Below are 14,708 nucleotides of genomic sequence, written 5' to 3'. Positions count from 1 at the left end.
AATAAATAAATAAATAAATATATATATATAACAGCAATTGAATTGACCAGCGAGAACCAATTGAAAACTTTTGAGTGTTGGTGATGTACCACTGAGAAAGAAAGGGGGAGGGGGAGAGGGATTTTTAAAACTTGGCTAACCAGATTGTTTTTAAATGAAAAATTCACGATTGATCCCCAGAACAAACAGAAGGCAAAAAAAAAGGAAAAAAAAAGGGTGAAGTTGTAGGAAGATATAGATGCTATCAAGATTAAGCTACTTCATGTGAGAAGCAGACGAGGCAAGCAATGTGGGTAAATATATGTGTATATATACTGATGTATACTAAGGCTATCCTCGCTCTGAGGTGTGGAATTTCAGCCAGATTCAACTCCGAGAGAGAGATTGAGTTGGAACACGGGACACGGAGAAGGGGCAATTCAACAGAGAGAAAGCAGGAGAGGCAGTTCTCGTGTTACATCCACGGGAAGCTGGCCGTGAAAACAATGGAGACATTCAAGGCTGCTTGCCGGGTAGCAATCCAACCAGAAAAAGACAAACAGCCACTCTCGGTAGGAGCAATCTCATCTTGCTCCATCGTCTATCTTCGTCGTATCATCATCATGTGCAGAGAGAGATCGCAGCCTTGCTTTCTTTTCACTTCATTGCGGCGGGTGGGCCAGGGACAGAGCTCTTATCAGTTTTGTATTTGTATGTTTGCTCACTACGAGTGCCTTTGTAACAATAAACACACTCTTTTGACCATGACTTGTGCAACGCCGAGCTGAGCATCTAGGGACGTGGTTATGGGTGGTTGGTTGGTTGGTTGGCTTTCTTCGCTATGGGGCAAAGTCACGTGCTTGGCTCGACTCGAGGAGAGGGGGCGTGCACTTTGGTCGAGATTCGACCCCTGTGTGACTTGGGTTTTGTGTTCCATGGAAGCTTTCTTTTTCGGTCTGTGCGGCTCACTCCTGAACGGTTTTGGATCTCTGTAGTATTGGCGAGTGGTTTGCTTTGAAATGTTGATAGTGAACCAGGCACCGTTTACGTCCTTGGAAGATGAAAAAAAAAAAGAAAATGTGTGTCATGGCTGATACTGAAAATCGGTTGGAAGATGGAGGTGTTATCTGTTTTATTCTTTTTTTTTTTTTTCCTGCTTCTTCCTCTTGAGAGATAAAGTCTATCCCACACTGAAGCACCTCCCTCTGGGTCTAAAGCTCTTGAGACAAATCTAGTTCGCAGACTCAATCATTAACAAGAGTCGAACCTTTAGACGCCTTTTGTTTCTCCTATCGATGTGCTCATTCATCCATAATGAGGCAAGCTTTGACTTTTGACACACTCATGTGCGAAAACCACTAGACACGTCAATAATGTCAGGACTTGAAATGTTGAGCGGTAAGGCGGCTGCGAAAAAGCCCCCCCTAGAAGACCACCCGATGGAAATACAAGCTGCATGGCTGGCGGGGTCAGGAAGTCTAGGTCAAATCTGGGCCAATTCATGGTCAATCCAGGGTCAATCCAGGGTCAACATTACCGGTTTATAAATAAACACGTCAAATGCCCTCCATACATGTTCTTCTTTCCCGTGACCCCTGTCTTACAACTATTCAAAGGCGGTTCCAGATTCTTGTCATGGATCGCAACCATCCCAGCGATGAAAAGAAACATGCCCCCGACAAGATCAGCTTGAGCGATTTAACATTTGGAAAAAACACAACGTTCAGGCTCAGCAAGAGAGAAACGATGGCAGCCAATCCTGGTCGATCATGGACCCAGCGATTACTCGAATACAAGCTCCCTTCACTTGCACCGGAATTGAGCGACAATGAAAATACGTACGACAAGAAATATGGAGACACGGAAGATGGGGTCATCCACATCAAGAGCTGTTCCGACCACCACCTTAAAAAAAGAAATGGGTGATGGAGCCTCGTGCCTTGAGCTTCATCCAGGACGGCGTCTTGCACCGCACCAAAGGTCGCCGCCGCCTTTCGCGCCCCGTGCTATTCACGGACTTTGCTATACGTGGGCACGATTGCCAACTTGGCCCATAACGCAACTGAGGAAAGCACCGGGGCTGCCATTTTGCAGTATTTCCTCTTTTTCATGCCGATATGGACGGTGTGGAACGATATCAAGGACTTTACAAACTACTACTACTACGAAGACGTGACGCAAGTCACCGCCATTTGCCTACTTGCGCTATATATCAATAGCCACACGGGGATCCTCCAATCTTACGGTAAAGATGCCGCGGTCGTGGTGCCCTATATGCTGCGTCGTCTCACGCTTGCCCTCGCGTTATTCATCTACTCCTTCTACATCCCCGAGCACAGGCCCCAGCAGTGGCTATATTCATCACTTCACTATGCTGGATCGCGGTGCTATTCGTCAATGTCAAACTCAAGATTGCCCTCGCGCTCATCCACCTTTGTCACCACCGCCATCGGCGAGTTTCTATAAGTGGCAGTGGCGCGACAGCCCTTGGGAGAAGGCTTGACTTTGAAATACCTCCGACAAGTATTTCCCCTTCTCGACGCATACATCGTGTTCTGGCTCTACTTCTTTGGCGGCTTATACAACAGAGCCATCCACCCACTCCGCAACAACATCTGGACCTCGACCATCTGGACCTACTCGCACCTCCCCTTGATCTCGGCGATCATCTTGGCTGCGGTAGCGGGCGGGTTCATGTGCCAAGGCGACGTGCTGCGCGTCTCAGAGGAGTTGATCAGATTGCCTGTTTTCTACAATGGCGGAATATGCGTGGCGTTATAAAGTTTGCTTATTCAAGGTCTGCTTGGACAGAGTCTCGATGATGCACTGGTGCATGTCTTGGGACCCAAATGGAAGATTACTTTGCGATTCCCCGTTGGGATTGTTGCCGGGTTGAAGGCGGTGCTCTTGGTAGGTGTCACCACTGTGCTCTTGGTGGCGTTATTTGTGTTTGAGCGTACTATTGATGATATCTTGATTGCTTGCTCGAGAAGAAAACGGGGAGGTTAAGCGACGAAGGGTGCAAAAGAGTCCACCCTTTTCTGTAGTGACAGGAAAATCCATCTACTTATTGATTAGGTTGATATAATATATATATGGACATATATATGGCAGATTGATCCGCTGAGGATCAAGAGCAACCACCTTGAAAAGGAAGCAGGCTGGGAGTTCATCACTGCACACCATTTACTGGAAGAACAAAAAGAAGACGAAGTTTGAACTCCTTCCCATTTTTGGACTCGATGTTGGCGGCGATTGCAAAAGCCTTCTCCCTCTCGCGGTGGAAATGGATGGGACAAGGCGCATAACCAGTTCCCAATACCCAGTTTGCTAGAACTCAGCCCCATCTGCTTGTGACATTCTCTTCAAGCATGTTCTGCATATCCCGCGTTGACCCGGACTTAAAGGAGAATTGGCCCAGAAGAGCAGGTTGCGAATGACGGTTCCCGTTAGAGGAGATGAGGAAAAGACAGCTACTACCTCTAGTTCTGAAGGAGAACCACCAAAAGAACACCTACGGGAGGAGCCAAAATCGGAAATCCCCATTTGTCCCCACTGCGCTAGGCTAGAGATTGACAACGGCGCATTCGATGACCAAGGTATAAAACTAACTAGGTTGCAAGACTCGGATGCCTTTCAACTTCAACAACTCGAGCTCAAGAGGCACCTCACCAGACGAGAAACGCTAGCTGCCAACCCGAACCGGACCTGGTCCCAGAAGCTCTTTGAACACGACCTTCCGCCGCTTGCTCCCGTATCGAGCTACGAAGAAGACGTTTTGGAGAAGAAATACGGCCACACTGACTCAACTGGTGTCAAATACATCAAGGGGTACGACCAACGAAAATGGATCATGAGGCCGCGGGCTCTCAACTTTCACAAGGATGGAGTCTTGCACCGCACCAAAGGCCGTCGAGGCTCGTCGCGCCCCGAGCTCTTTTTGGACTTGCTATACGTGGGAATGATTGCCAACTTGGCCAATAACGCCGCTGGCGAGCCTGCCGGGGTTGCGTTGCTTGAATATTTCATCTTTTTCATGCCGGTGTGGACAGTGTGGAACGACATTAAGGACTTTTCCAATTTCTACTACAACGAGGATCTAACGCAAGTCACGACGCTATTTTGGATCATCTGTCTATTGGTTTTTTACATCAATAGCCACGTGGGGTTCAACAAGAGCTACTCGCAGTCGGCAGCGGTGGTTGTTCCCTATATGCTATGCCGATTGACGCTCGCGACGTCGCTCATCATATACTCCTTCTACATCCCCGAGCACCGCACCCAGCAACGGCTCTACGCGGGCACGATCGTCGTCACCTCGCTAAGCTGGATCGCGGTCATCTTTGTCTCCATCAGAGTGAAAATCGCCCTTGCGCTCGCTTTTTTCTTTTTGGAACAACTCAGCTCGGTGATCTGCTTCCACCCACTCACCAAGAGACTCTTGCGGTTGAGCACCTCGATCGCGATGAACTTGGAACATGAAATGGACCGGTACTCGACATTCGTCACCATTGCCATCGGAGAGTTCCTATACGTGGCAGTGGCCAAGGCGCCCCTCGGCGAAGGCTTCTCCTCGAAATACCTTCGCGGGGTGTTTCTTCTTCTCGACGCCTATCTTTTGTTCTGGCTCTATTTTTTCGGCGGACTTACATTCAAAGCAATCCATCCATTGCGGAACAATGTCTGGACATCAACGGTGTGGTCGTACTCGCACCTCCCCTTGATCTCAGCGCTTGTTCTCGCAGCGAACGCCGGTGGCGAGATGTGCAAGATTGCAGTGGGGCGAACTCAAAATTACGACGACATGCTCGGGTTGGCTTTTTTTTACAATGGCGGAATCTGCGTGGCGTTGTGGAGCTTGCTTGTTCAGGGCTTAGTGGAGAAAAACTTGGATGGAAAAGGTGCACATTGCATTGGACCCAAGTGGAAGATAAGCCTACGGTTGTTCGTGGGACTCGCTGTTGTGTTGGTCAGTTTTGCCGAGATCAACGCCACGTTGTTGATGGGCGTCACTACTGCGCTCCTTTTCGGGCTATTTGTGTTTGAGTGTTTTGTCGATGACCTAGCTCGAGCAATCGTCGGTATGGTCAAGCACCGAAACTCGGAGGAGAAGAAGAATGGGTCGAGGTGAATGTAGAAAAAATAGAGAAAAAGAAAAATAGACAGAGCCAATTCTTGTAGGATCTATGTTTCGTTTACAGATTGTGATAGGTTTCATCGTTGTTGCATGCATTATAAGTTCTATTTTAACGATCCTGCCTCCGTGGCTCTCATTGCGTTCCGTGGGTTTGCTTGCACGCATCCCTCGCGATTCCATTTCTGCTTCAGTGGTCCATTGAATATCTATTATCCCGAATTGAAACTAAGTGTCTATGGAATATCGGACACAAATTTGATGAAAGGGCCTTCAGCTTCCCACCTTCCCCCCTTGTTTTTTAAGGTCAACTTCTATGCATTCGCTTCTTTCCGTAATGATCTCCATCATCCAATTTCCGTTTCCGCCACATTGAGCTCAAGTCCTGGTTCGCGTCCGTCTTTCGACTTCGACTAGGTGCAGCCTCGCTAGATAGTTCTTCAATCTGTAGTGAGCCACCCCAGGACCGTTTGCGGAAATAGCTCACGTCGCTCATGATCTGGCCGTACCCTACGCTTTGCGTGCGGGGCTTTCTCGATGCTCTTTTTAGTATGCTTTCCAGAATCGGCAAGGACCACTCTGATGTGTCCAAGACTTTCGTCCGCAGCAGTTCTTCGTCTTGTCTTTCTTCTGCAGCTTCTACTTTCCTTTGTTTGAGATTGTCTGCCTTCTGCATGAACTTCATGTTCATGACTCGACTTGATAACCCGCCTGACATGGTGCAAAAAAAAAAAACAATGAAATCTAGTCTCTAGGATAACGGCAGATGACAAATGGAAAATGGAAAATGAAGAAGGGCGAATGATGAGAGCGGGTTGATAAGGTGAGATTTTCTTTTTCTTTGGGGATGTTTGCTTCAAGAATCTGGGTTGGGGAAAATTGAAGGTTTTGTAAAAGTTGATCGCGAAGACCATCGCCAAAATATTCAGAAAATTTCCAAAGGGCTTTGAAAAAAAACTGCTCAATATCATCGGGACATCCTTTTCTTTCCAAGCACAGACACACACTTGCAACCACGATGAAGTCGGATTTCAAGCTCTCCAACTTATTGGGAACGGTATATAAAAAGGGGAATCTTGTATTTACCAAAGACGGCTCGAAATTGCTATCTCCAGTGGGCAATCGTGTCACCTGCTTCGATCTCATCAGGTCACAATCATTCACATTCAGCTACCAGCACCGCAAAAATATCCAATGCATAGCCTTGAACAGGAACAACACGCTTTTAATCTCGGTAGACGAGGACGGAAGAGCCATCTTGGTCAATTTCGTCTCTCGTGTAGTGTTGCACCACTTTAACTTCAAGTCGAAAGTCTCCAATGTCGAATTCAGTCCCTGTGGCAAGTACTTTGCCGTTGCCGTGGGTCGGTTCGTGCAGGTTTGGAAAACTCCAGACTTTACCGAGGACCGGCAGTTTGCGCCGTTTGTGAGGCACAGGGTGTACCTGGGCCATTTCGACGATGTGCTCAGCATTTCATGGTCGGAGAATTCCAAGTATTTCATAAGCACGAGCAAGGACATGACGGCGAGGATCTATTCTTTGGAAAGCAGCGACAGCGATGTGGCGAGAACATTCTCGGGACATCGAGATTATGTGGTGAATGCCTTTTTCAGCAAGGATAACGACGTGATATACACTGTGAGTAAAGATGGTGCGCTCTTTCGTTGGGAGTACACAGAATCACTCAATGAAGAGGACGAAGAAGGCAAAGACGACGAGGAGATTAAAGAGGAAAAACCCAGGCAATGGAGAATTGCTGCAAAGAACTTTTTCTATGCCAATGGCAAACTTAGATGTGCTACATTCCACCCACAATCGAATTTGCTAGTTGTTGGGTTTAGTAATGGAGAGTTTAGGATTTACGAATTAGGGGACGAGTTTAACCACATCCAGCTGTTGAGCATGGGACAGAATACCGTGGACACGGTAAACATCAACAAAACCGGTGAGTGGCTCGCTTTCGGGTCATCGAAATTGGGACAGCTTTTGGTGTACGAATGGCAGTCTGAATCGTACATTTTGAAACAGCAGGGCCATTTCGACTCCATGAACACGCTTTGCTATTCCCCTGATGGTTCTAGAGTCGTCACGGGGTCAGACGACGGCAAGATCAAGATTTGGGATGTGGCCTCGGGGTTTTGTTTGATGACATTCACCGAGCACACTTCGGCCGTGACACAAGTGCAGTTTGCCAAGAGGGGCCAAGTACTATTCTCGTCTTCGTTGGATGGCACGATTCGAGCTTTTGACTTGATCCGTTTCAGAAATTTCAAAACATTCACTGCCACTTCGAGAATCCAGTTCAACTGCTTGGCGGTTGACCCAAGTGGAGAAATCATTGTTGGTGGATCTCAGGACACATTTGAGATTTATGTGTGGTCCGTGCAAACGGGCCAGTTGCTTGACTCCTTGACCGGCCACGAAGGGCCGATATCTTGTCTTGCATTTGGTCAGGAAAACTCAATGTTGGCATCTGCATCGTGGGACAAGACTGTGAGAGTATGGAACATTTTTTCGCGAAGTCAAACTGTTGAACCCATTGAGATATCGAGTGATGTCCTTTGCCTCACCATGCGGCCTGACTGTAAAGAGTTGGCCGTCTCCACCTTGGATGGACACATCACCGTGTTTGACATTGAAGACGCGAGACAAGTGCACCTCATTGATGCACGCAAAGACATCATCAGCGGAAGATTTCTCGAGGACAAGTTTGTCAGCCAAAACTCCAACCGTGGTAAATATTTTGACACCATTGCCTACTCCTTCGATGGGTCCACTTTGCTCGCTGGAGGATACAACAACTCCATCTGCATGTACGATATCGACAACGAAGTGTTGTTGAAGAGATTTATCGTTTCGGAAAACATGTCGATTGACGGTACGTTGCAGTTTTTAAAGAGTGGCAAGATCACCGACGCGGGTATCAACTCCGATTTAATCGACCGCAATGGAGAAAACTCCGACTTGGAAGATAGAATAGATAACACATTACCCGGTTCTCAACGCGGTGGTGACCCAAGCGAGCGCCGAACTCGACCCGCAATCCGCGTCACCTGCTTGCAGTTCTCTCCCACAACATCGGCATTTGCCGCAGCCACCACCGAGGGTCTCCTAGTCTATTCTGTGAACCAAGAGCTCGTGTTTGACCCCTTCGACTTGGACGTTGACATCACCCCCGAGTCGACCTTGGAGTCGCTCGAGCAGAAGGAATACCTTGTGGCACTAATCATGGCCCTCCGCTTGAACGAAACCTACTTGATCCACCGCGTTGTCGAAAATGTGCCACTCAAGGATATAAAGTTGATTGCTCAGGACATACCAGTGCTCTACGTTAATCGGATCCTCAATTTCGTTGGCGAAGTCTTGAACAAGCTCGACTCGCCTCACATTGAGTTTTACTTGATCTGGATTAAGAGTTTATTGGTCCAACATGGCGATTACATGGCGAGCCACAAGTTTGAGTTTAGACCGGCGTTGAAGTTGTTGAGTCGGTACTTGAGCAAAACCGCAAAAGAGGTGGTGAGCGTGGGCAAGAAGAATGAGTACTTGCTAACTTTTTTGAGCGCCAGCAAGGACCTCAAAGAAGATGCAAGTGAAGGTAAAGGTGACGATGCACAGCTGGAGGAGGATGAGGATGGGATCCACAGCTTTGTCGCGGATGGGGACGACGATGAAGAAATGGACGATGGCGATAGTGACGGTGAGTGGATGGGGCCGTCGGATTCAAATTTGAATATGAATATGAAGTTAAAGTCGAAGGCCCTGGGACAGCCGTTGACTTTTGCTGGGGAAAATGACGACGATGATTCGGAAGATGATGAGCTTATAGAGGTATAGAGACGTTTTTTTTTTTTTGCAATCTTCCCACCTTGATCTCGTCCAGTAGAGATACGAATCCTTTTCTTCAAAACGGTAGAATGATGATGAAAGTGAGCCGTAAGCCGTGAACCGTGAACTGTTCAAAACGTGCTATGGAGCTGCTGTTCCCAAACGCCAAATGGCGTCTTGTCGTGTCATCAACTTTTTTTTTCTTTCTGCCTCGCGCCTTCCTCACCAGAAGGTTCACGAACTACATAACATCTGGGGTGCATGTTTGTCCTGAGCCAGTTTCAGATCAACTTCCAGGTTAAAACAGGTGCATCTCATGCTTGAAAAGTGCATAGGTTGCCATCAGGAGAGGCGGCCACAGGAGCCCAAGGAGGACAGGTCCAGGGTGCTATGTCCCACCTGTCGAATAGCGCGGACTTGGAACTTGTGCAAGGAGAATAACCTACCACTCGAACAATGTCTTGACAGGTTTTCCGTTGCGACCAGGAAGTACGCGTTGTGGCAGATTGGCCCCTCGCAAGGGAGGCTAGCCCCATTATGTTCTTTGATAAAGGAGAGCATCCCGCTGCTAGCTCAATCTGGAGATGGAGACGGAGATGGAGCAGGGGTTGGAGAGTTGCATCAGGCTCCACGTCTGCCTTTTGGCGACGTCAGAAAGGCCACCGCCGCCGGTAATGAAGGCGCAACGCGTTCCAATGCTAGTAGTAACGAGCACTTGCTCCAAGATGGTGCTCGAAATGGCAGTGCTGCAGCAGATAAAGTTTTGGCGGTGGATGCTACAAATGGGCCTACAATGCAGCCTCCAGTGAGGTTATCGAGCGTCAATACCGGTAATGGTGGTGCCACTCAAGTGCCACATGGCTCAATGCAGCCTCCAGTGAGATTATCGAGCGTCAATACCGGTAATGGTGGTGCCACGCAAGTGCCACATGGCTCAATTCCCGACCATTCTATTCTAGTGCAATCTCCGTTTAGCCAAATTTCCTTACAACTTGATGCAGCGGCTTCGCTCAAACGTGGGTACGGCTCATCAAAGCCGCTTGTTGCTAACGACGCGGTGATGGATCTCGCCAGTGGTGTCAACGGATTACGAGCTGACGCTAATAATGAAAACACGTCTTTGCAACCTGCCTCGGATTGCCTTGCGGCTGCTCCGGTATCTGCCAATCATGGACCCATGGCTTATAATGGCATCTCGATGCAAGTTGTTGGTAGTGATATACTGAGACACCCACTGTCTCATCCCTCCACCTTGACACCCGTTCCCGGAAACTCCTCCAATAATGAATTTGAAAACTTGCATTGTCGAATTTGCGACCAATTTCGTCCGCGAGACGAGCCCCGAGCTTTCCGCAATATGAAATCGTGTCCACGCTGTTGGTTTACTGATGGCTACAACAACGACCCCAGATATAAGCACATCTTTGTCGAATACCTTGGCCATTTGGATCGACTGACAAAGCTTTATTTGTTGAAACAATTACTTACTTCGGGAGACACGCGCGCTGTGAAGATGCTCTTGCAGGATAAGGATATCTTGAGATACCTCATACCTCTTGGTCTAGCTGGCTTGACTGGGACACCACACAAAGAGATGATAGATGGCACTTTTCCGCCAATGGAGCTCGAAGGTCAGCTATTTGACAGGTTGGACTTGTCTGCTGACACGCTAAAGAGCTTGCTAGCTAACAACATGACAGATTACTCGGAAGAATACGTTGGCGAAACGAGTGCTGAACAGCATGTTCCTGTTGCCAATGGTGCGGGTTTTATTGGTGGCTTTGTCTCGAGACCTTCAGACACCCGAGCTTCCTCAGCTGCCGCGCTTGCTGGAGAGACGCTAGAGAATATCCGACGCGAGAACCACCAAATACCAGGCGATGCTCAGAGCGAACCTGTTTTGAATCTGGCGCGTCAACTCCAGGGCGAAAACATTGGTTTACAGAATGATCGTCAAAGTCGAGGAAACGGAACTGTTGCTTTTGGGGGATTGTTGGCCAATCCTGCGAGTGGTTATTTGGAATTACTGGGGGGACTCTCTACTCCTTACGCCGATGGGGTAAATAAACAAAATGTGACCACAGATGGTCGAGATGGACGAGATGGACGAGAGGGACGAGATGGACGAGAGGGACGAGATGGACGAGAGGGACGAGATCAACCAAGTCATCAGTTACCAAAATCCGTTTCAAGAGATGAAGCCGAAAGCGATCGTGCCTCCGCCCTGCCTGTTTTTAAAGTCATCCCAAACCAACGTGCAGAAGTATCACCAAGACAAGAAATCACCGAGGTGGTTGACACAAATGACTATAATCTTCATCTGTTGGACCAAAACCTATCAAATCAATCAGAGGTGGCAGATTTTGGACCTATGAATATCGGAGACGATATAAACAGCTTCGATGACGAGGCGGACTTCGATGACATTTCAAATGTCATTTCCGATGACTCTGGCCGTGATGTTGAATTGATGCAACCACCAGTTCTTGCTAACGGAGTGGTATTCTCGGAAGGAGATGCCAAGGCGGAATCTGAGCTCGATGCGCGTGATGAAGCGGCTACTATTATCGATGAAGGTCCTGGAATGGAGCCAAAACCAAGCAACGAAGAACAAATCGTGTCGATATCCTCCTCTTCCGATGATAAACTGAGCAGCTCGCGCTCTCATGCTCGCGCGAGGACCCAACGTCGGTCGGTTAGAAAAAGAGGGCTCCCGTTAAATAAGAGAGCAATCAAAGATGCCAGAAAGCGGTTTGATCTATTGCTTGACTCGGATGATTCCGCCGATGAGTTGCAAGTTTCAGAAATCGTGACCTCATTAGGTGGGCGGGATGGCCCCTTGAGGGAAACACGGATAAACCAAAGCCAAGAAAACACAAATACAAGGCGCACAGGGCGCACAGGGACTTCAAAAGAGGTGGTTCCTTTTAGGATAGCAGTGCAACAAGCTCGGAGAAAGTTTGATCTACTCAACGACTCCGACAGTGTTAGTTCCGACAACCATCGTGAGCCAGAACTGCTGCGTGAAAGAGGCAACGCGAGATCCACGCCACTGGCGAGAAACGAGATGAGTGCTAAAGAAGCGAGAAGAAGGGCGCAGAGAAAGTACAATCTAATTATAGACTCTGATAGTTCCAGATCGGAGGAATCTGATGTTGAAGGAATTTTCGAGGATCGCTGGCGAGAAAGGACGAGATCTGCAAGCGCGAGGGTTACAAGAGCTTCAGCTTTGAATGAGCAGGCTGATGACAAAACAAGGAAAGCACTCGATCTGAATAAGGACTTTGGCTCTTCCGCCAGGCACGAGACTTCGGCCCCGCGTGGCTCCAATGCAAACATTCAGAATAAACATCTCGCAAATGCGAGACGTCGAACCACTGGGAGAAATGGTGGAGAAAGACAAACTGAAGCACGTTCTGCAAGGAAGAGGACAGCGACTAGCATTCCGGCGGAACGAAACGCAGAGGTGCTTGATGTGGGTTTTGCAAACTCCGATAAAGGAAGTCAAGAGACGCAAATGAGTGGGAATGAGAATGGCGATGAAAGAACTACTGTTACCAACTTGTTTGTTCCAGAAGACTCAGAGGAACCTTCTTTGCCGAACCAAAGTAGAGAATTGTTTAATGCGAACTACCCCCCTAGTGACCAGATGGAGAACCACAGCAGCACGCTGAATCGGCGGTCGCCTGCGATAGCAAGCTCGCAGTCGCAGTCGGAGCAATTGTTTGTCTCAGAAGTAGGTTCGTCTGAAGCAGAGGTGGGGATGGTCAATGATGCAAACGGTGAAGATCGTCTACCAACAAGTGAAGTTTTTAGCGGCGGCGGCGAAGACTGGGGGGATTTTGCAAATAATATGGAAATGAGCGATGGCGGAGAGGACAGCGATGCTCATTTGCTTTCCAAGATAACAAGAACCCCATCGGATCCAATCGAGAGCGATAATGAGAAGCATGAAGGTTTTGAACTCCCCATTGGTGGTATTCGTGATGACCATGGCAAAACAGGCTCCTCCGTTGAGATCAGTGCCGGATTCAACGAAACAGTCGTGATGAAAGAAAACAATAACACTCAAACCTCCGATCTCAATGCAAAGCCATTTGAAGGGCAAGCGCTGCAATCCGCTCAACCTCCACCAGTAGGCGCACAGAGCACTCAAAGAGTTTTGAGGAGCAGGTCAGTGGAACCTTTGACCTCGTCCGTGGGCAATGGCGAGCTTCAGAGGCGACAAGCGCGGACTGTTGAACTTTTAGGTTCTTCAACATCGGCAAAGGGACCACAGCAGAAAGCGGATGCACCTGCAAATTCCGAGAGGAACTCAGTTGCTTTAGAGAAGGAGGTGGAGACTTCGCAGCATTTGGCTAGCCCTGTCAGAGCATTACCCAGATCCGCGAGCGACTCAGCAAACGTGGCTGGGGTCACATTACCAATTCCCTCGCAACAGCTGACGTCTCCGTCAAAAACCACAACTACTTCCAAAAAGAGGCATCAAATATGCAACAAGTGCTCGAGAGTGCGCGACTTGCACGAGCCCTTTGAGACGAAATTTTTGCCCTCGTGCCCCAGGTGTTTATTGATGAGTCTGGTTGTGCCTCAGAAGGTGCCCTTGAGTGTTGCCTTTCTGAATCTTGAACTCAAGGTGAAATTATATATATATAGACAGGAGATAACGGCGCCGACGCAGTCGTCGTTGTTGCCGATTTTCCAGAACGACAAGGACATTAAAGCGTTTCGTGACGAGGCGTTTGATTTTGCCAAGGAGATGCTGGAGTTGAAAGGAGATGCAAACTCGCCGGTCAAGGTGCATCACGAGAGGATGAAACATGGAAGAATAGCCCTAATGGGGCAAGGTAGAGGCCATGAGAGTGACATATCCACGACTGTTGATGTCAATGGGAACGACCCACCTGCTGCAGGAACAAATAAGAATAGGGCACAAAGCATGTTCCAGGGTGCAGTTCCCGAGGGAAGAAGACTTCGCAATTTGCTTGCTACCGTCGGCCTACGCCAGAAACGTCCACTTGAGAACGATGGGAGCGATGACACTTTGTCTAGACCAGGAAGACGCCCAAGAAAAGTTCCAAAATCGTAGTCAAAAAAAAAAAAAACAAATGGAAAAGAAATAGATAAAAAACCTGAAAGATTCCTTACCCTGTCCAAACACCTGTGAATAGCTCGTAGGTGAAACGCCCTCAAGGGACCACCAGTGCCAACGAAACTAGGAGGTATTGATGCTGGTGTTCGTGCGGGTGCTGGTGCGGCATTGCCAAAAAAATGAGACACGACACGAAGAGGGTTGCCTCTTTCAGCAACACCGCCCAGCGTGTGGCTTGCAGTCGGGGAAGGGTGGTAGCGTCTTCCGCTCACGTGCCGAGCTCGGACCGGGGCCCCCACACCAGAGCCAGATAGATACAACATCCCCAGATACATGAACACGGCCAGTTTGACACTAGTTGGACCCAGCAGCGTTTAGGATCCAGTACTTCTGAGCTGATTCTGTCATTCGTTCAGAGATGGATTATATATGTATACAGTGTGACATTCTCTGTATTATAATGCGCAATAAATGCTGTGCATCTCCTAATCCGTTAAGTGAACAAGATTTCCTCTTGAGTCCCTCTGTCCAGATATCACTCCACTGCTACGGATGCCAGCGCCGGGTCCATCGCGAGAACCGTGAAGACATTCAAGAAGAGAAGGTGCGTACCTCCCATAGGGGCCTTTCGATGCTCATATACCATCTCTAATCTAGTAAACGCAGCCCCTCCA

General features: G+C 48.5%; 5 protein-coding genes across 5 annotated transcripts; 4 read left to right on the top strand and 1 right to left on the bottom strand. All coding sequences in view use genetic code 12, as the record gives it.

Moving 5' to 3' along the window:
• Positions 1 to 2,088: 2,088 nt before the first annotated feature.
• On the top strand, positions 2,089 to 2,445 carry LODBEIA_P06050 (uncharacterized protein; the record flags this gene model as incomplete). Its single annotated transcript, XM_066976450.1, has 1 exon — positions 2,089 to 2,445. The coding sequence occupies one exon, from the start codon at positions 2,089 to 2,091 to the stop codon at positions 2,443 to 2,445; it is 357 nt and encodes a 118-aa protein (XP_066827543.1).
• Positions 2,446 to 3,415: 970 nt separating this feature from the next.
• Positions 3,416 to 5,110, top strand: LODBEIA_P06040 (uncharacterized protein; the record flags this gene model as incomplete). The annotated part of the gene is made up of 1 exon (XM_066976439.1): positions 3,416 to 5,110. The coding sequence occupies one exon, from the start codon at positions 3,416 to 3,418 to the stop codon at positions 5,108 to 5,110; it is 1,695 nt and encodes a 564-aa protein (XP_066827542.1).
• A 310-nt stretch (positions 5,111 to 5,420) lies between these two features.
• On the bottom strand, positions 5,421 to 5,831 carry LODBEIA_P06030 (uncharacterized protein; the record flags this gene model as incomplete). The annotated part of the gene is made up of 1 exon (XM_066976428.1): positions 5,421 to 5,831. One exon carries the CDS (start codon positions 5,829 to 5,831, stop codon positions 5,421 to 5,423), a length of 411 nt encoding a protein of 136 aa, XP_066827541.1.
• A 300-nt stretch (positions 5,832 to 6,131) lies between these two features.
• Positions 6,132 to 8,951, top strand: LODBEIA_P06020 (uncharacterized protein; the record flags this gene model as incomplete). Its single annotated transcript, XM_066976417.1, has 1 exon — positions 6,132 to 8,951. The coding sequence occupies one exon, from the start codon at positions 6,132 to 6,134 to the stop codon at positions 8,949 to 8,951; it is 2,820 nt and encodes a 939-aa protein (XP_066827540.1).
• A 307-nt stretch (positions 8,952 to 9,258) lies between these two features.
• Positions 9,259 to 14,031, top strand: LODBEIA_P06010 (uncharacterized protein; the record flags this gene model as incomplete). Its single annotated transcript, XM_066976406.1, has 1 exon — positions 9,259 to 14,031. The coding sequence occupies one exon, from the start codon at positions 9,259 to 9,261 to the stop codon at positions 14,029 to 14,031; it is 4,773 nt and encodes a 1,590-aa protein (XP_066827539.1).
• Between the last annotated feature and the right edge of the window lie 677 nt (positions 14,032 to 14,708).

The sequence above is a fragment of the Lodderomyces beijingensis genome, assembly GCF_963989305.1.
Source record: "Lodderomyces beijingensis strain CBS 14171 genome assembly, chromosome: 1".
Lineage (NCBI taxonomy): Eukaryota > Fungi > Ascomycota > Pichiomycetes > Serinales > Debaryomycetaceae > Lodderomyces > Lodderomyces beijingensis.
The sequence above is the reverse complement of the archived record's forward strand: the minus strand, read 5'-3'. Positions and strand labels throughout refer to the sequence as shown.